Below are 20,626 nucleotides of genomic sequence, written 5' to 3'. Positions count from 1 at the left end.
ATCGCTACCGATATATCGTCGGGGTCACGTTGTTAGTGACGCATATCCGGCGCCAGTAGCGACATCGCAGCGTGTGACACCAAGGAGTGACGATCAACTATCGCAAAATCGTCCAAAAACGGTGATCGTTGACACGTCGCTCCTTTCCTTAATATTGTTGCTGCTGCAGGTACGATGTTGTCGTTCTTGCGGCAGCACACATCGCTATGTGTGACACCGCAGGAACGATGAACCTCTCCTTACCTGCGTCCACCGGCAATGCGGAAGGAAGGAGGTGGGCGGGATGTTATGTCTCGCTCATCTCCGCCCCTCCACTTCTAATGGAAAGCCGCTTAGTGACGTCGCGGTGACGCCGAACGCACCGCCCCCTTGAAGGAGGGATTGTGCAGCGGACACAGCGACGTCGCTGCACAGGTATGTGCGTGTGACGCTGCCATAGCGATAATGTTCGCTATGGCAGCGATCACCAAATGTCGCATGTACGACGGTGGTGGGTGCTATCGTGCTCGACATCGCTAGCTATCGCTAGTGATGTTGCAGCGTGTACAGCACCCTTAAGAGTGTTTGTAAACAATGTTGGAGTTTAAATTCATGCTAGGGGTGCAGTTCAAAGCAGCTTCTAATGTACCATTAACTAGGCAGGTAAAACAACACTTTCAACATGGCATTTGGGAAAGAATGAAGCTGGGGAAAAAAAGTAGAAGTATATTATAAAGATTCAAAACATTAAAAAGGTTGATCAATAATTAAATTTGAAAAAAGGTAACTTTTTTTTAAAGGGAACCTGTCATATTGAAAATGGTATCTGTTCTGCCAGGAAGATACTATACTAAATTGATATACATTATTTTTGGAAAAATTTCAGTTAATTGTGCATGCTACTAATTGGATTTCCTAGTGTTTGTATGTATATGATTCCAGAGGGCAATCCTATTAATTCAGTAAGGCCTAAGACACACGGGGAGAAAATCGGTGCGAGTGGAGTGCTATAAAACATCGCATTCCACTCGGACCAATATTAGCCTGTGTGTCAGCGCACATGAGCGATTATTTTCTCAGCCCTAATCGGTCAGAGAAAACAATCGCAGCATGCTGCAACTGTAATGCGAGACTCTTTCTCTTGCACCAATTCAAGTGTATGGGGCGAGAGAAAAATCGCACTGCACTCGCAGTACACCGGTGTACCGCGAGTGCAGTGTGAAAATGGCAATAGCCAGCTAAGGAAGAGAGAGGGAGATAAATCCCTCCCTCTCCTCTGCAGCGCTGGCCCGCCCCTCCTCAGTGCCGGCCAACCACCCCACAGCTGAGGTCCGCTAGCACAGTCGGACCTCAGTCGCAGGGACACTCGCATGACACTCTGTTCTGCTGTACTGCCAGCGTGAGCCAAGTGTCATGCGAGGGGATTGCAGTAATCCCCGTGTGGTCCCAGCCTTATTGACAATCTTCCCGGTTAAGACTGCATGTAGTGGGCACAGCCTTGGGACTCATGTGCATACAAACACCAGGGATTTTACAATGAGTAAGGCTGCTTTCACAGAGTTTTTTTGGTGTGTAGGTAAAATACCGCAAAGCGCAATTAACCGGATCCTTTTCATTCCAAGTGCACTTGAAGCAACCACAATTCACCGGACGTTATTTTACCGGATCGAGAGAAAGTTCGAGAGAGATCGAAAGGGAGATCGCCCAGTACAGAAATTAACAGTTTTCTGTACTAGGCATGCTCAGTATATAAAACAGGATCCTGCCTATCACACTGCGGTCACTTCCTGAACAGCAGGATCCGGCGCTCATTGAACTCCATTGCAGCTACGGCTGCAATGTCACTGATCCAAGGAGATGCAGTATTTTGACTGAGGTAAAAAACGCTACAAGTAGCGGTTTTGAAAAAAGTTAAAACACCCCAAAACAACGGATCCAGTGCATGACGCACGCAACCGCATCTTGCTGCGATGCCATTACAAATCAATTGAAATCACAACACATTTGTAAAGGATTCGGTTTTGCGCCAAAAAAATCAATTTATGCCGCAGTTAAAGAAACGCTGATGTGAAAGCAGCCTAAGATAGAAGTTACAATGAATTTATTTCCCCAACATACCTATATATCATTCTGCTCAGTTTCTCCTTCTCTACCAAATGTTGTCCTCAAATCATACTTCATGTACAATGACAGGTTCCCTTTATGGGTATTTTTAATGAACCTAACACAAATGAATGGCTATACACTCAGTATGGCTTGTTAATTCAATATCCAAAATACCAAAAGAAACTAAATGTGTTCACAAATAACTCCTTTCAAAAATCTAGCTTTTATCAAATATCTATGGATGCGTTTGCTTTATAAAATACTGAAGGAAATAATTGCTGTACTGACCAGGCAAATACCTGGCATGTTTCAGGTAATGCTGCTTGGCCGACGTTCTCCTGGACGCTGCAGTGTCTTGTCGAGAGAATGAGGAGTGCACGGGTCTAGCAGCACCAATGTCATCCTTCAGATCTAAAATGCTCTCAAAACTGCTTCAGGATTGGCAGTGTCATAAAAGGAAAATCAGACAGACATTTACTGTAAATTAATTTACATTGGATACAAATTATAATACTTCCACCGGGCATCACTAGGCCTCTAATAGTCTGACTGGTTTGAATGAACATTTTTTTCTAAGCGACATTGCACATGAAATCGAAAGGAGGCAGTCAGCAATTGAAAGCTGCGCTACTGCTGCAAGGAACTAATGCCTACTGTTTAACCCCTTAAGCAGGCTTTACACGCTACAACAAATCTAACGATGTGTAGGCGGGGTCATGTCGTAAGTGACGCACATCTGGCATCGTTAGTGGTGTTATAGCGTGTGACAGCTACGTGTGATTGTGATTGAACGTAAAACCGTTCATCGCATACACGTCGTTCATTTCCTTAAAATTGCACGTCGGATTGTTCAATGCTCCCGAGGCAGCACACATCGCAGTGTGTGACACCCTGGGAACGATGAACAGATCTTACCTGCGTCCAGCGGCTCCCGTCGGCAATGTGGAAGGAAAGAGGTGGGCGGGATGTTTACGTCCTGCTCATCTCCGCCCCTCCGCTTCTATGACGCCGAACGTCCCTCCCACTCCAGGAAGTGGATGTTCGCCGCCCAAATAATCGTTTGTGCGACATGGTGAACAAATTGAACGTGCTGCATATACGATGGGGGCGGGTACGATCGCATACAATATCGTATGGGATATCGTAAGATGTAAAGCAGGCTTTAGTTCCAGTCAATTGTTAGCGAAGCATCTAAGATGTTTGATATAGCGAGGAGACTTCCTTCCGCAGCCAATTGATGCAACACAGACCAGGCTTTTTAAAAGGGAATCTGTCACCAGGTTTTTCCCTTATAACCTGCGGTTACCACAAGTGACAAGATTCCAGAATGCTGTATATAAAAGAGCCCAGGCCGCACTGTATAACATAAAAAACACCTTTATTATACTCAACTAAGGGGTGATTCGGTCCGATGGGTATCGCTGTTCTCGGTCCAGCGACTCCTCCATCTTGTGCCATCACCGTTCTCCTTCTAATCCGTGTGTGCATGACACATCCTACGTCATCCACACGAAGTCTGCCATTGTGCTCCTGCGCATGCACATTTTGACCTGCCTGGCAGAGGTATTGTAGTGCAAATGCACGAGCAGTCTGTGATCTTTCCTCATCCCTGCGCATTACAGTACTTTACTCTGCCCTCAGGAGGGCAGATTAAAATGCACATGTGTAGAAGGGTAAAGGCGGACTCTATGTGGATGATGTAGGGTGCATCATCTACATGGGGCTGGGATGGAGGATGGCGATCGCACAAGATGGAGGAGGCGCCGGACTGAGAGCAGTGATGCCCATCGGAATAGACTGCCCCTTAGGCGAGTATAATAAAAGGTCTTTTTTTTGAGCGGCCTGGGTTCTCTTCTATACAATATTCTAGAATGGTGCATACAAGGGCTGATTGGTGGGGGCCACAGCTTATAGGGGAAAAACCTAGTGACAGGCTACCTTTAAAGTTGCCCGGCAGTGGAATAGCAATTAAACAAGAAGCACATCCCTAGTTTAGTTATTATATCCCATATGACTAATTCATTTACTCTGGTCTTTGCCTTATTTTTGATATTCTAATATTTATTTTCTTAAACAGTTTAATTAAACATGACAAGTCCAAGACATCTATAGGCTATAATTTGTAGACTTTTACCACAATCAGATTACCAGAGTATCCAGTCAGTTGTTAATTCATCCACGAGGGGCTGCTGATAAGTCTTTGTGATCTTTTTTTGTTTCTATGGTAATGAATTTTACATCACATGAAATCCTTATGTGTCTAATATATGTTTTCAAAATTTTGTGTTTGTTGCTTATGCTAAGTGTTCTACGCACGCGAGAAAACAAAATGGCGGCGGAGTCTGATGTGATATTCACAGCAACAGAGCAAAGGAGTGACAAAAATCTTGTTTCTGCAAGGAAAGTCCATGAAGGATATTTATGGCGATATGTCGCAGACATTGGGGATCAATGCCCTTCATATGCCACAGTTAAAAACTGGGTTGCCAAATTTAAACCGGGCCACTTCAGCACCAATGATGAGGAATGTCCTAGACGACCAAGAGTGGTTGTTGTTCCGGAAATCGTCGATGCTGTGCACAACCTTATATTGCAGAATTGATGAATTTCAGCTAAAGCAATAGCAGACATCATTGGGATTTCCCGTGAACGTGTTTGTGTCATTCACCATGAACATTTGGATATGTGGAAGCTATCTGCAAAGTGGGTCCCCAAATGTTTGACAACAGATCAGAGAAGCATGCGAGTGAAAACGTCCCGATCCATTTGTCAGCGTTTCCGTACTGATAAGAACTTCCTGGATCGACTGGTCACTACTATGGATGAGACCTGTATTTATTTGTATGACCCTGAAAACAAGGAGCAGTCACAAGAGTGGAGGCACAGTGATTTTCCTCGTCCAAAAAAGTTCAGGGTGCAAAAATAAGCCACTAAGGTGATGGTGTCTGTGTTCTGGGATAAGGAGGGCGTGCTGCTAGTGGACTACCTCCAAAAGGGTTCCAAGATCAATGCAAGGTATTACTGTACATTCAACTTTTGGATCAGTTGAAGACAGCTCCGAAGGCCAAAAGGTGCAGCAAGCTGTCCAAAAGAATCTTGTTGCTGAAAGACAATGCCTCCGCTCACACTGCACAAGCGACCACAGCAAAACTGGTAGAGCTGGGCTTCCAGCTGGTTGACCACCCACCTTATTTACCAGATCTAGCTCCTTCCGATTATCATCTGTTTCCAAACCTGAAAAAACACCTCAAGGGTTCCAAATTTCACACCATTTCAGATGCTATGGCTGCTATGGATGCCTGGTTTGAGGCACAACCGAAATCCTTCTTTTTGCTAGGCTTACAGAACTTAGAATACCAATGTAAGAAGTGTGTTGACATCAGTGGAGAGTATGTGGAATAAATGTAAAGTTTCATCATCCTATCTCGTTTCTTTCTGGGTAAAGCCAAAGACTTATCAGCACCACCTCGTAGGAAGCTGAGAAATTAGGTCTCGTAATAGTTCAGGACGACAGAAGTTTACCCCATTATAGAGAAGCCAATAGAATTAGGAAACATTGTCATAATAAAATTCAGTTGTGAAAAAACAATTTAAAGCAAACTTGTTCTAATAATCCTAAATACTGCTCTAATAGAATAACGTGAAAGCAAAAAAAACAAATCTATTTACCTAAGAAAGCCATCACCGACCGGTCTGTGTCTGTCATTCTTTCCTTCTGATCTAGTATTGGAGGAGCCAATATCGAGGTCTTGCAAGTCTTCCCACTCATCTGAGCTCTTGACAGTTACGTATCCCCAGCGTCGTCTATTTTTTGTGTTTAGGTTAAAAGTACTATTCTCCAAATTAGAGGAGACTTTCTGAAATATAAGTACATGCAAAGTGGTCATTAAATGCGGTCATCAAATGATAACAGAGCACACAAGGCTGTTTCAAGAGCAGTCTGAAAGCTTCATATGCCATATAATGTTTAACTACCTAGTGTTGACACCCCACAGAGCACTTAGTGGTGTACATTAACACATTATTCAACCTATAGGAAGGATAGAAGTGTTCTTGCTAGTCTGGATTTCGGGTTTAGAGTCTGATTAAGGCCTTACCTACATGTTAGATCGCTTATTATAGATGCTGGGTGGTAACGGCTAAGGTTACATGTCATGATCAAGATCAGTTGAGTTTTTGACTTTGGTTTACTTGTGTTTTTTTTCCATTGCGATTTTGACACTGCAATCATACGCAGCATAAAAAAATACAAGTAAAACTAATTGTGGGCACGTACACCAATAGTGCCCAAAGGCTTCTCATACAGAGTACCGCTCTAGAGAACCACATATACCACATCTGTAAGGGGAACAAAGGCAACATTACAATAAATTCATGCTATGCTGTGGTTTGGAAAAAAAAAATAAAATATATGTCAACCAGTTTATGCTCAAACTTGTTGGTGATTGATGTTCCTGTTACTACAGTTAGGGGTACTTCTCACATAGCGAGATCTCTAGCGAGATCGCTGCTGAGTCACGATTTTTGTGACGCAGCAGTGACCTCATTAGCGATCTCGCTGTGTGTGACACTGAGCAAGCGACCTGGCCCCTGCTGTGAAATCGCTGCTCGTTACACACTGTTCTGGTTCATTTTCTGGTAGTTGCTCTCCCGCTGTGAAGCACACATCGTGGTGCTCTCACACTGCCAGTGCCGGCTCCCTGCACACGTAGCCAGAGTACACATCGGGTAAATAAGCAGAGCGGTTTGCTTATTAACCCAATGTGTACTCTGGCTAGGAGTGCAGGGAGCCAGCGCTAAGCGGTGTGCGTTGGTAAACAAGGTAAGTATCGGGTAACCAAGCGCTTGGTTACCCGATATTTACCTTAGTTACCAAGTGCAGCATCGCTTTCACGCGTCGCTGGTGGCTGAGGGCTGGTCACTGGTCGCTGATGAGATCTGCCTGATTGACAGCTCACCAGCGACAATGTAGCAACGCACCAGCGATCCTGACCAGGTCAGATCGCTGGAGCGTTGCTAAAGTGTGACGGTACCCTTACACATATCCAAAAATCTAAAGTCTATAGGACTGTAGGCAACACCCCTGGACGTGGACGCAAGCAAAAAATTGATGACAAAATGAAGAGATGGATAATATACTAACTAAAGAGCCCAGAACAACTTCAAAAGAGAATTAAGGCGAGCTCCAAGGTCAATGTAGCTCAGTGTCAGATTACACAATTTGTTGCGGTCTTTGCCAAAATGAACTTCATGAACATCATTGGTGAGGTACTTTATTAACAGCAAGTCAAAGCGGGAATTTGCCAAAATGTATATCGACAAGCCCACAAATCTTGCACGAGAATGTCATTTGGACAGAGATAAAGCTGGAGCTTTTTGGCAAGTCCCCTCAGCTATATATTCAGATGCTAAAATGAAGCATACAAAGACAAAAACAATGTACCTACTGTGAAAAATAGAGGAGGTTAAAGGGAACCTGTCACCGGCGTCTCCATTCCCCAGGTTCGCGCCTCCTCTTTCGACCATCTTTGTCCTCCATCTTCTGAAGCTAGTGTGGATGACACGTTCTACGTCATTTACACTAGCCGACACTGAGGTCCCACGCAGGCGCACTACAATACTTTGATCTGCCCTACTCAGTGCAGATCAAAGTGCACCTGTGCAGGACCTCAATGTCGGCTTGTGTGTATGACGTAGAACGCGTCATCCACACTAGCTTCAGAAGGAGGACAAAGATGGCCGAAAGAGGAGGTGTGGACATAGAGAACGGAGACGCCCATCCAACCAGTCTGCTCTGCACTGACCGTTAGGTGAGTATTATAGACATCCGGTGACAGGTTCCCATTAAGTTAGCCTTTGTTTTGGGGCCGCTCTGCTGCATCCAGCATAGGGAATCTTGAATCTGTGCAGGATACAATGAAATCTCAAGACTATAAAATCATAATGAAGCAAAATGTGCTGCTAGTGTCAGTTGACATCACTTATTGGGGCGACACTGGTTTCTGCACACTGGGTTATAACACGCACACATGCACACAAAGTGCGCTCTGGTGATTCCTCATTACTACTGATCTCAGCCATCATTCATGTATATTAGAAAATTTAAATTATGGCATTAAATAGATGGGGATTTAGGATGAAAAATTATTCGATTTCGTGCCACCCCGTTATATGTGTCATTATATGCCACTTAAAGGTGTTTTACACTTGCAAGAAAGTGGTATTAGATAGTAATAAAGAATAAAATAAACAAAACAGACGGTACTCGAACTCCTCATGTCCAGCGCTGATTCCTCGCTGCTGCTCCGGACTGTGTTTTAGCTGTAGCAGTGATGTCCTGTCTGCAGCGTTCATCATTCTACTCATCTTCTCTGCTGATGCAGGTGGCATAAGCTCAGTGATTGGCTGCAGTGCTGATATGTGCTGTAGTTGTGACACCATCGCTGCAACCAAAACAAAGACCAAAGCAGTGGTGGGGAAAGTGAGTACTTTGTTTGTTTTTTTTATAATCCAATTATTTGTTTCAAAAGTGGTAAACCCCTTTAAGGCACTGTGTAGGACTAGAATATTGATGGCCTACCCTTACCAAAGGTGAGCAATATAAGATTAGTTGGAGGTTGATACCCACACCGATCAGATGTTTGCAGGTCTCCCGACAGCTGGATGTATACGGTGTACAAAATCAGAACTACGTACATCATGTAGTGGCCGTTCTCGGGTATTGGCCCTCAGCCTCCAATGAAACACCTGAGAACAGCCACAAAAAGTATACAGAGCTGTGTTGTCCAGACTGTAGACTTTCCGGGACCTGCTAATAGCTGATTGTTGGGGCACGTCAGACGGCCACTCAGCAGATATTAATTATGGACACAGACAACAGGTAATCAACATCTCAATCCTGGAAAACCTATGTAAAATACAAGCAGGAGCATCTACTCACGAGAGGAGCAGCCCTGTGGCCTAGTTCAGGCAGAAGAGAGTGGTTTAAGGAGCCTTCTTCATTGAAGTTATCCACAGAATCCACTGTAGATGCGCTCAGCTTGAAAGGTTGCCCATTTGACTGGCTCTGTTGCAGGGTTCGTGATGAAAGTCGGGATTGATATTTGGGTGGCGGTTGAGGAGGAGGAACAGGTTTGATATGTAATGGAATCGGCTTTTCTTGATAGTCTTTCAGTGGCTTTGTTAACTCTTGAATTCTTTGAGATGTACCAAGAGCTTGACCCACAAGAAAATAAGGGTGCCTGAGAGCCTGAAACAAAGATGGCGGTATTTATGTATGTCATGCCACACTGATTTGTACACTGACTCTACAGCAAACTATGACCGCTGAGACCAGTGATTGGCTGCAGCAGTAAGATCACCACTGCTGTATATAATAAAAAAAAATCTAATATATAAAGCTCAGTGTATGTATGTATGTATGTATGTATGTATGTATGTATGTGTGTGTGTATGTATGTATGTATGTGTATATGTATGTCCGCTAAAGGAATTCGCACCGTTGCATTTACAATCACGAAATCTTGCACAGACACTCCATGTGACTCAGGGAACGTCATAGACTATGTTTTGACAAGAAAATATAACCCCGCGCTTTACAGATACTCTCCAAAATCATGCCTACATTAAAGTCAATGGAGCTGGGAACTGATCTGTAATTACAGCCTCCTATTATGACCAGGCTGATGTAATTCACATGACCTTACCTGTATACTCACGGTGTGGGGTTTTATGAGGTAATATATTGGCTGTTTTGACAGTTACCCTGGAGATTTATCAGGTGGCCTATAGCAAACAATCACAGCTCTGCTTCTAGTTTGATAGAGGTCAAGAACCTCTGATTGGTTGCTATAGGCAACGAAGGACATTGTTGGTGTAGAACAGCTTATGTGTGAGGTAATATGATTTCCGTGGCGACGCTTAGCCAATGCTGTTGTAGAGGCTGATGTAAGTCAAATGACCTTTACTGTATACTAATTGTGTGGGGTTTTATATACAATTTAATTGGAAATTTGTTGTCAGACACTAAGGGCGGCTTTGCACGTTGCGACATTGCACGTGTGATGTCGATGGGGTCAAATCGAAAGTGACGCACATCCGGCGTCGCAGTCGATATCGCAACGTGTAGAACCTTTTTGATACGATGAACGAGCACAAAAGCGTCGTTATCGTATCATCGCTGCAGCCTCCGACATTTCCATAATGCCGATGGTGCGACTGGTACGATGTTGTTCCTCGCTCCAGCGGCAGCATACATCGCTGTGTGTGAAGCCGCAGGAGCGACGAACATCACCTTACCTGCCGCCGGCAGCAATGAGAAGGACGGAGGTGGTCGAAATGTTTACATCCTGCTCATCTCCGCCCCTCCGCTTCAATTGGCCACCTGCCGCGTGACGTCGCTGTGACGCCGCACGACCCGCCCCCCTAAGGAAGGAGGCGGGTCGCCGGCCAGAGGGACGTCGCACGGCAGGTATGTGCGTGTGAAGCTGCCGTAGCGATAATAATCGCTACGGCAGCTTTCACTAGATATCGCACGTGCGACGGGGGCGGGACTATCGCTGCAGCATCGGTAACACATTGTTACCGATGTCGCAACGTGCAAAGCCCGCCTAAGAAAAGCTGTACTATGGCTCAATGAGCAATCTAATGTAAGGAAAGCAAGGCTGACACACATGACTATGTTTTGAGGGGAACATTTTCACCCCACGCTTTATCTAAGTGATGTAAGTCACATGACTTTACCTGTATAGTATACTGGGGTTTTATGAGGTAATAGTTTGGCTGTTTGACAGTTAGCCTGGATATTTTTCAGGTGGCCTATAGCAACCAATCACAGCTCTGCTTCTATTTTGCTACAGGTCATTAATACCAGGTGTGATTGGTTGCTATAGGCAACGAAAGACATTTTTAGTATAAGATGCTTGTGTGTGAGGTGATATGATTTCTGTGGTGACACTTAGGCGGGCTTTGCACACTACGACATCGCAAGCCGATGCTGCGATGCCGAGTGCGATAGTCCCTGCCCCCGTCGCAGCAGCGATATCTTGTGATTGCTGCCGTAGCGAACATTATCCCCATGGCAGCTTCACATGCACTCACCTGCCCTGCGACGTCGCTCTGGCTGGCGAACCGCCTCCTTCCTAAGGGGGCGGGTTGTGCGGTGGACAACGACGTCACAGGGCAGGCGGCCAATAGGGGCGGAGATGAGCGGGAAGTAAAAATCCCGCCCACCTTCTTCCTTCCGCAGAGCCGGCATGAGACGTGATGACGCAGGTAGGAGATGTTCCTCGCTCCTGCGGCTTCTCACACAGCGATGTGTGCTGCCGCAGGAACGAGGAACAACATCGTACCTGTTGCGGCTGCCAAATTATGGAAATGTCCGACCCTACACCGATGATACGATAACAACGCTTTTGCGCTCGTTAATCGTATCAAAAAGGATTTACACACTACAATATCGACTGCGACGCCGGATGTGCGTCACTTTCGATTTGACCCCACCGATATCGCACCTGCGATGTCGGAGTGTGCAAAGCCCGCCTTAGGTAATGTTGTTGTAGAGTCTGATGTAAGTCACAGGACCTTTACTGTATACTAATTGTGTGGGGTTTTATATACTGTCAGTTACAAACAATGCCCCGTACGAAAAGAAAATTGATTGGACGATTGTTATCAGACGCTACGAGAAAAGCTGTATTACGGCTCAATGACCAACCTGAAGGAAGGGAAGCAAGGCTGGCAGACATGAGAACAAGAGCTGCTTCCTCAAGGGTTACTGAAACCTCTCAGCAGACAGAAGAACGAATTACCAGTATGAGAATCAAAATTGCTGCCATCAGGACAGAGGAAAAGGTTGGAAATTTGAAAAACTCTGCCTTCTGCTACCATCCAGACATCAACTATCAGGATAATCCAATAGTTAATATAGGAAAAATGGATGTGCTCTGCATGTACTGCAATGCCCTGAGGTGGAAAGATGAACCGCCAGGTTTATGCTGTGCAAATGGCAAGGTAAAACCTCTTCCTCTCCTGCCACCACCTGATCCCCTGAAGTCTCTGATGACAGGTACCACTGCAACATCAAAACATTTCTTGGACAACATAACGAAGTACAACTCCTGCTTCCAAATTACTTCATTTGGTGCAACAAGAGAAGTTTTTACAACCGGATTTATGCCCCCGTTCAAAGTTCAAGGACAGATTTATCACTCAATTGGGTCACTGCTTCCAATACAAGGAAAAGAACCTCAATTTCTTCAACTCTACTTTATGGGAAATGTTGAAGCAGAGGCTCAGCAGAGGTGCTCTTTAATTCCAAACACTCGACTTGATACTCTTTCACTTAAATAATCCATATGTTCAACTTTTCAAGACTGCACTTGAATGCATGCCAAGTGACGATTACAAAATTCTAATTAGAGCTGACAAAACACCACAAGGTGAACATCAGCGACGTTTCAATGCCCCCACATTTGATGAGGTAGCTATCTTGATTGTGGGAAATGAGTTTTAAAGCAGTGACATTGTGCTTCAGAAAAGAACAATGGTTTGCAACGAGTAGCAGAAACTCACAGGTCCTATGATGCTCTTGCAATATCCAATCATCTTTTGGCAGGGACAGGATGGCTATCACTTTGAAATACCTCAGACAGATCCTGCAACAGGCAACCCTTCAGGAAAAAAAGTGTCAGCCATGGACTTCTATGAGTATAGGATCATGACAAGGGTTGCTGAGGAAAATCACATCCTCAAATGCAGACAACTCTTCCACCAATTCATTGTTGACATGTATGCAAAGATCGAGAGTGAACGTCTTCTGTATATCCGACTAAATCAAAAGAAGCTCAGAGCCGAGGAATACATTCACCTTAGAGATGCTGTGGCAGATGATGCTGATCCAAATGAGTTTGGTAAAATGGTTATTCTTCCATCAACTGTCACTGGAAGCCCACGACACATGCATGAATAGACACAAGATGCAATGACTTATGTAAGGAAGTATGGCCATCCAGATCTTTTTATTACCTTCACTTGCAATCCTGATTGGGAGGAAATCAGAGGGCACCTGTTGCCGGGCCAAAAATCTATGAATCGCCATGACATCATTGCACGAGTTTTTAAAAGAAAAGTTGCAAAAATGATTCATTTGATTACAAAATCACAAAATCATCATTTATGGCGAGACACAGTGCTGGATGTATTCAATTGAATGGCAAAAAAGAGGCCTTCCTCATGCCCATCTCTTAGGCGGGCTTTGCACACTACGACATCGCAGGTGCGATGTCGGTGGGGTCAAATTGAAAGTGACGCACATCCGGCATCGCATGCGACATCGTAGTGTGTAAAGGTTCGATGATACGATTAACGAGCGCAAAATCGTCGTAATTGTATCATCGGTGCGTCGGCGTAATCCATAATTACACTGACGCGACGGTCCGATGTTGTTCCTCGCTCCTGCGGCAGCACACATCGCTGTGTGTGAAGTCGCAGGAGCGAGGAACATCTCCTACCGGCGTCACCGCGGCTTCCGTAGGATATGCGGAAGGAAAAAGGTGGGCGGGATGTTTACATCCTGCTCATCTCCGCCCCTCCGCTTCTATTAGCCGCCTGCCGTGTGACGTCACCATGACGCCGCACGACCCGCCCCCTTAGGAAGAGCGACGGTCGCAGGGCAGGTGAGTGCATGTGAAGCTGGCGTAGCGATAATTTTCGCTACGCCAGCTATCACATGATATCGTACCTGCGACGGGGGCGGGGACTATCGCGTGCGACATCGCAGCATCGGCTTGCGATGTCGCAACGTGCAAAGCCGCCCTAAGTCTGGCTCAAACTCAAATTACAGCCCACCGAAATTGACAATATCATTAGTGCCGAATTGCCAGACCCTGAGAATAACCCATTGCGGTTTTACACCATTGCAAAGAACATGATCCATGGTCCCTGTGGGAGCCTCAACAAAAATTGTCCCTGCATGGTTAATGGCAGGTGTTCAAAGAATTACCCACGAAACCTTGTATAAGAAACACAAACAGGACAAGATGGATATCCAGTCTACCAAAGAAGAGAACCAGGGGATGGCGGTTTCACAGCAAAACTCAAAATGTGGGTTGGAACATCCCTCCAAGAGATAGAAATGGACAACAAGTGGGTGGTGCCTTACAATCCTCTGCTCTGTAAAATTTTTCAGGCCCACATCAACGTAGAATCTTGCCACTCTGTGAAATCAATCAAGTACATATGCAAATATGTCCACAAAGGAAGTGATCAAGCAGTTTTTGAACTCCAGAAAAATGGACCAATTATTGATGAAGTGCAGGCATTCCAGATGGGCAGGTACATCAGCAGCAATGAAGCTGTTAGGAGAATACTAGGGTTCTCAATTCATGAGCGCTACCCACCAGTTGTGCATCTCAGTGTTCACTTGGAAAATGGACAGAGGATTTACTTTGACCCAGCAAAGTTGCGCCAGCAGCTTCTAACTACACCTAAAACCACCCTCTTGACATTTTTTGAACTATGTCAACAAGATCCATTTGCAAAAACAATTCTCTACTGTGATGTACCAAAGTACTACACTTGGAACGCATCCAGAAAAACACTGGAACGGAGGCAACAGGGGCTTGACGTTGAAGTTCATTCAGGGGTCAAAGCAAATGATACTCTTGGTTACGTCTATACGGTTCATCCATCAAATGCAGAGTGCTTCTACCTGCGCATGTTACTTCATTGTCAAAGGCCCCACATCATTTTCTGACCTGAAGACTGTTGGAAGCCATGACTGTGAAACATTTAGGGAAGCTTGCCAGAGACAAGGACTTCTGGAAAATGATGGACACTGGGACATAACTGAGTGAAGCAGCAGCCACACAAACCCCAAAACGATTAAGACATCTCTTTGCTATTCTTCTAACAACCTGTAACATTTCAAATCCCCTTCAAATTTGGACAAAGTAAAAAAAAGGAACTCAGTGAGGACATCCTCATGCAGGTTAAAAAAGAAAATCCTCAGCAAATTGTCAACTATACTGAAAACATTTTCAACAAAGCCTTAATCCTCCTTGAAGACCAGACCATTGCAATGTCGGGAAAAGCATTACATCTGCTTGGCTTGCCTACTCCAATAAGAAATCAGGAAGTTAACCAAATGTGCAGGGAGATCTTCATAGAAACAAACTACAACACTGATGAACTCACAGCATTTGTCTCTCATAACGAACCACTATTGGTACCAGACCAAAGAGACGCGTACAACCAAATTTTAAGTTTCCAAGTAACCAACAAAAGTGGGATTGTCTTCCTAGATGCTCCAGGAGGAACAGGGAAGACATTTTTAATCAACTTGCTCCTGGCAAAATTTCGGCAACAACAAAAAATTGCCCTTTTAGTGGCTTCTTCTGGAATTGCAGCTACACTTTTAAATGGTGGTAAGACAGCACATTCAACATTCAAGCTACCACTTGACCTGTCTCACAGTGACAGCCCAGTGTGTAACATTGCTAAGGGATCAGGACAGGCCAAACTGCTTCAAAAGTGCAATACCATCATTTGGGATGAATGCACCATGTCACACAAGAGGGCTTTGGAAGCGGTGGACAGACTTCTCCAAGACTTGCGTGGAAAAAATTCTATTATGGGAGGTGTAGTTGTTGTTTTGGCTGGTGACTTTCCTCAAACACTACCTGTAATTCCAAGGTCAACACCTGCAGATGAACTCAATGCCTGTCTCAAAGCATCGTACCTTTGGAGGCATGTGAAGAAAATATCGCTACACACAAAAATGAGAGTTCACAGGACAGCCGATGATTCTGCTGGACTGTTCTCGAGCCAGCTGCTGAATATTGGAAATGGCAAGACACCAGTAAACTCAGCAAATGGACAGATCATGTTTCCAAGCAACTTTTGCAACATTGTGACAACCATTGAGGAGCTAAAAGCAAAGGTTTTTCCAAACATTCAATGCAACTTTAGAAAGTCTGGCTGGCTGTGTGAAAGAGCCATTCTAAAGGCCCCTTTACACTAAACAACTTACCAGCGATCCCAACAACGATACAACCTGATAGGGATCGCTGGTAAGTTGCTAGGAGGTTGCTGGTGAGAGGTCACACAGTCAGACGCTACAGCGATCCCACCAGCAACCTGACCTGGCAGGGATTGTTGGAGCATCACTACACGGGTTGCTGATGAGCTGTCACCAGCAACCAGTGACCAGCCCCCAGCCAGCAGCAACGCACTGAAGCGATGCTGCGCTTGGTAACTAAGGTAAATATCGGGTAACCAACCGGATATTTACCTTGGTTACCAGCGCACGCAGCTACACGTGCAGAGAGCAGCGCACACTGCTTAGCGCTGGCTCCCTGCTCTCCTAGCTACAGTACACATCGGGTTAATTACCCGATGTGTGCTGTAGCTACACGTGCAGAGAGCAGGGAGCAGGGCACACTGCTTAGCGCTGGCTCCCTGCTCTCCTAGTTACAGCACACATCGGGTTAATTACCCGATGTGTGCTGTAGCTACACGTGCAGAAAGCAGGGAGCAGCGCACACTGCTTAGCGCTGGCTCCCTGCTCTCCTAGTTACAGCACACATGGGGTTAATTACCCGATGTGTACTCTGCTACACGTGCAAGGAGCAGGAGCCGGCACTGACAGTGAGAGCGGCGGAGGCTGGTAACGAAGGTAAATATCGGGTAACCAAGGACAGGGCTTCTTGGTTACCCGATGTTTACCGTGGTTCCCAGTGTCCGCAGAAGCCGGCTCCTGCTGCCTGCACATTTAAGTCCCCTTTACACACTGAGACTTTCTAGCGATCATGCTGCACTGCGGGAAACAAAGGACCAAAGAATGGTCCTGAACGATTTGTAGCGATCAGCAACTTCACAGCAGGGGCCCGGTCGCTGATGTGTTTCACACATTGCAATGTCGCTGGGGAGGTCGCTATTACGTCACAAAACCGGTGACGTTACAGCGATGTCGTTTGCGATGTTGCAGTGTGTAAAGCCACCTTAGCTCCCAAGAATGATAGTGTCAACAAGATAAATATTCAAATTCTAAATCTCCTTAAAGGTGTGTGCAGGACCTACAAGTCAGTGGATACAGTGACAGACCCTGCTCAAGCATTATTCTATCCTACAGAGTTCCTCAACTCCTTGGAACCACAAGGAATTCCTCCGCATAACCTCTTTCTTAAACCTGGAGCACCAATCCTGTGTTTGACAAATTTAGATCCACCAAAGCTGTGTAATGTAACAAGACTCTTGATTAAGAACCTGTTTCCACACGTAATTGAAGCAACCATTTTGACAGGATGTGCCAAAGGAGAGGACGTTTTCATTCCAACAATTCCACTCATTCCATCTGATTTGCCTTTTGATTTTAAACGCCTCCAGTTTCCAGTTCGACTGGCATTTGCAATGTCCATTAACAAGGCTCAGGGACAGTCCATGAAAGTAGCAGGAATCAATTTGCAATCTCCATGCTTTTCGCATGGTCAACTTTATGTGGCCTGTTCAAGAGTTGGAACTGACAAAAATCTGTTTATCTTTGCACCGGAAGGAAAAACAAAGAATGTTGTTTATCAAAAGGCTCTAGAACAAGAAGTAGAGTTGAGTGAACTTCAGGCTCGAGGCATGGGGTTCGGGCTTGGAAAATGCTGTGAAAATCTCTGTGGAGAGTATTGCTGATGTCTGAGTGATGCGCAGCATTGTGCGCGCTGAGGGAACTGTGTGATTGGCTCAAATTTGACTCACATTCTGTGTTCTAAGATGTAATGTTCATGGAGAAATTATAAAAAAAAAATAAAAAATAAAAACACCACCTCCGGAAGTGTTTTGCTGGGAGCTGAAAGCAAAACATTTTCGGACGTGGGTGGGTGAAGTTTTTTTTTTTATTTCTCCATGAACAATATATCTCAGAACGCAGAATGTAAGTCAAATTTGAGTTGATCACGCACTTCCCAAAACACGCACAATGCTGCATATCACTCAGACACCAGCACAGTGCGGTACTCACCAGGGAGATTTTCACGTCATTTTCCAAGTCCGAACCCTGAGAATAAGGTTGGCTCATCTCTAATAAGGAGTTCAGGATAAAGTACTTTACATTACTTTGGTAATTAGTTTATTTGTGATACATATCTGTGCTGTTGAATATATAATGTGAAATGCTTCTCTGACTTTACTTTGTTTAGTTTTATTAATAAAATTTCTGTCAGTTTAGTTTGTGACTTTTATCTGCAAAATATTTTTTTGTTAACGCTTTTTATTTTCGTGTATTTAAGAATAGTTATGTAGCAGAAGAAATTGATCGCAATTACCGTTGCTGTGTCCGAAGTTCTTCATTTCAAAATTTCAGTGCAGGATAAAATCATTAGCGGGAGGAGACCTACATGCCGGCTCCTCACAGGGGACGACGGCCGTTTCGCCTGTAATTAGGCTTCCACGGGTCCACCCCTAATTACAGGCGAAACGGCCGTCGTCCCCTGTGAGGAGCCGGCATGCAGGTCTCCTCCCGCTAATGATTTTATCCTGCACTGAAATTTTGAAATAAAGAACTTCGGACACAGCAACGGTAATTGCGGTCAATTTCTTCTGCTACATATTGAATGGGACACTTACTTCTGTGACCAGCACGTTGCTCCCGGATTATATACTCTGCTGGTGCTATATGTGCATACAAGTGTGTTTGCCAAACGGTAATAGAAGCATACAAGTGGTGCAGGGCTCATTTTTTCCTTGTTTGATTGGATTTAAGAATAGTTAGTTACTATCCGGGGCAACGTCCGGGTACTACAGCTAGTAAATAAATAAATATATAATGGCGGTGTGAGAGAATCCAATCCGTTTTGTTCTTCTAGAAACCATCTTGTCTTCTAACTGAATGATGTCATAAGGCTCAGCTAACACTAATGGGAGGGGAAGTTTCACATTTTTATACACACCCCTGCGGCTCTTATTGGTGCATAGCTTTGAGGAGTTATTTCTTTGTTTGGGATACTATATAAAATGGTCACATGATGTAATAAAGCAGAAACTTTCAGTGCACCACAAAGCGTGTGTGATGCAATGCTTTCCCAAGCGCTTGTAAAACAAATCTTACTAATTTGGAGTTCCAATGGCACAGAAAAAAGTCACAGAGAGAGTTCGCTCATAGCAGTTTGGGGGGCATGAAGGAGCCGATAGGTTCCCTTAAATATTATATAAGTGAAATCAGTAAGTACTAATATATAATTTTTCAATAACATTTTCACAGCTTTTACCTTGCTTGCCGTTGGTCTTTTTTTAGCGTCCCACTGTAACATATCTCGCATGATCTGAATCCCATCACTGCTTGCATTAGGGATTAACGTTTTAAGATTATTTGGTACACAATGTGGCCAGCGAAAATTCATTGCACTGGCAAGCTGGTAGCCTTCAGGCCAGTCATTCTGAAGACAAAACAAAATAACAAAAAGTGAAGAGAAGCAATTATTACAAACAGGATGGGACTGCAAAGAAACTGTAAGGTAGTTTCAAATAACAACCACATTTCTCAAGTAGCGTTTTGCTTTGGGGAGGGGAGAGAGTATCTACAGCCTCAGGGAGGACGGAGAAAACAGGAGAATAAAAGATCGCACAGGAACAGGAAAAGATTGCAGGATAGAAGCTGTGCTGATATGATCTAATGAAGACACCTGGACCCTGAATACACAGCGCTCACATCCAACCTGTATTACTAGAATGCAACCTCCCACAAGAAAAAAAAAAAAAATAAATAAATCTGACACTTGTGCTAGGTTGTAAACTGCATCTTAGAAGTTTCTGAAAATGTATGAAGAAATGAAAGTTGCAAACGAAAACTTTGTTATTACCGTTAGTTAATAAAATTGCACTAACTCCTCTAAAGTCCTTTTTCCCCAGGTCATAGGCTTTATGTCAGATCTTTTCTCTGTTCTCTGCTTGATATTCTTTTCGGTGTGTTCACTGGGCCACAGTGACATAAGCATATTTTGGGGCAGACAGTTTGCATCTGTTTCCTTGAAATGGATTGTCGATGTGGCCAGAACATAATCTTTACCAAGTAGTTACTTTAAATAGGAATATGGCAAGCCATGCATTTACAATTGCAATGAAACCAAGACAAATCAGAGTCAGAGTAACAGCACAACGTGCAAAGTCCTAAGATCGTCTAGATCAGGGGTCTCAAACTCAGCTGGGGGAATGGGCCGCATATAGAGAAAAAAAAATTGAGAGGGGCCGCATTATTTGCAGAACAAAGTGAACATTTTTACTGATTCCATTATTTCAATACATCTTTGGATCACTTTTTTTAAACATTTTTTGCTTGTATATTATAACAAGCGTGCACTTTTTTTTGTTAAGTTTATATATAAAAAAAACAATTTTTAATGGCAGAAAAAAATGTCATACTTTATGATTTTTTTTTTTTTACATTTTATCACCTTCTTGTAATATTGCTTTACAATTAGCAGCATCATATAGCAATCTTAACCAACATCTTGTAGTAATGTGCCCATGCTACAGTAATGTCCCCATCCGTGTGACCTGT

General features: G+C 44.3%; 1 protein-coding gene across 2 annotated transcripts in view; it reads right to left on the bottom strand.

Moving 5' to 3' along the window:
- Positions 1–20,626, bottom strand: part of CILK1 (ciliogenesis associated kinase 1) — a 116,517-nt gene that overhangs the window by 23,803 nt on the left and 72,088 nt on the right. Inside the window, exons 8-11 of one of the 2 annotated variants that reach the window (XM_075340306.1) lie at positions 19,338–19,505; positions 9,026–9,334; positions 5,755–5,942; positions 2,374–2,516 (exon numbers count right to left, since the gene is read on the bottom strand). In XM_075340306.1, coding sequence (XP_075196421.1) covers positions 2,374–2,516; positions 5,755–5,942; positions 9,026–9,334; positions 19,338–19,505 — 808 coding nt within the window. The remainder of the gene's footprint in view (positions 1–2,373; positions 2,517–5,754; positions 5,943–9,025; positions 9,335–19,337; positions 19,506–20,626) is intronic. The other variant, XM_075340307.1, reaches the window with a different exon arrangement.

This window comes from Anomaloglossus baeobatrachus, chromosome 3 (assembly GCF_048569485.1).
Source record: "Anomaloglossus baeobatrachus isolate aAnoBae1 chromosome 3, aAnoBae1.hap1, whole genome shotgun sequence".
NCBI classification, from domain to species: Eukaryota; Metazoa; Chordata; class Amphibia; order Anura; family Aromobatidae; genus Anomaloglossus; species Anomaloglossus baeobatrachus.
The sequence above is the reverse complement of the archived record's forward strand: the minus strand, read 5'-3'. Positions and strand labels throughout refer to the sequence as shown.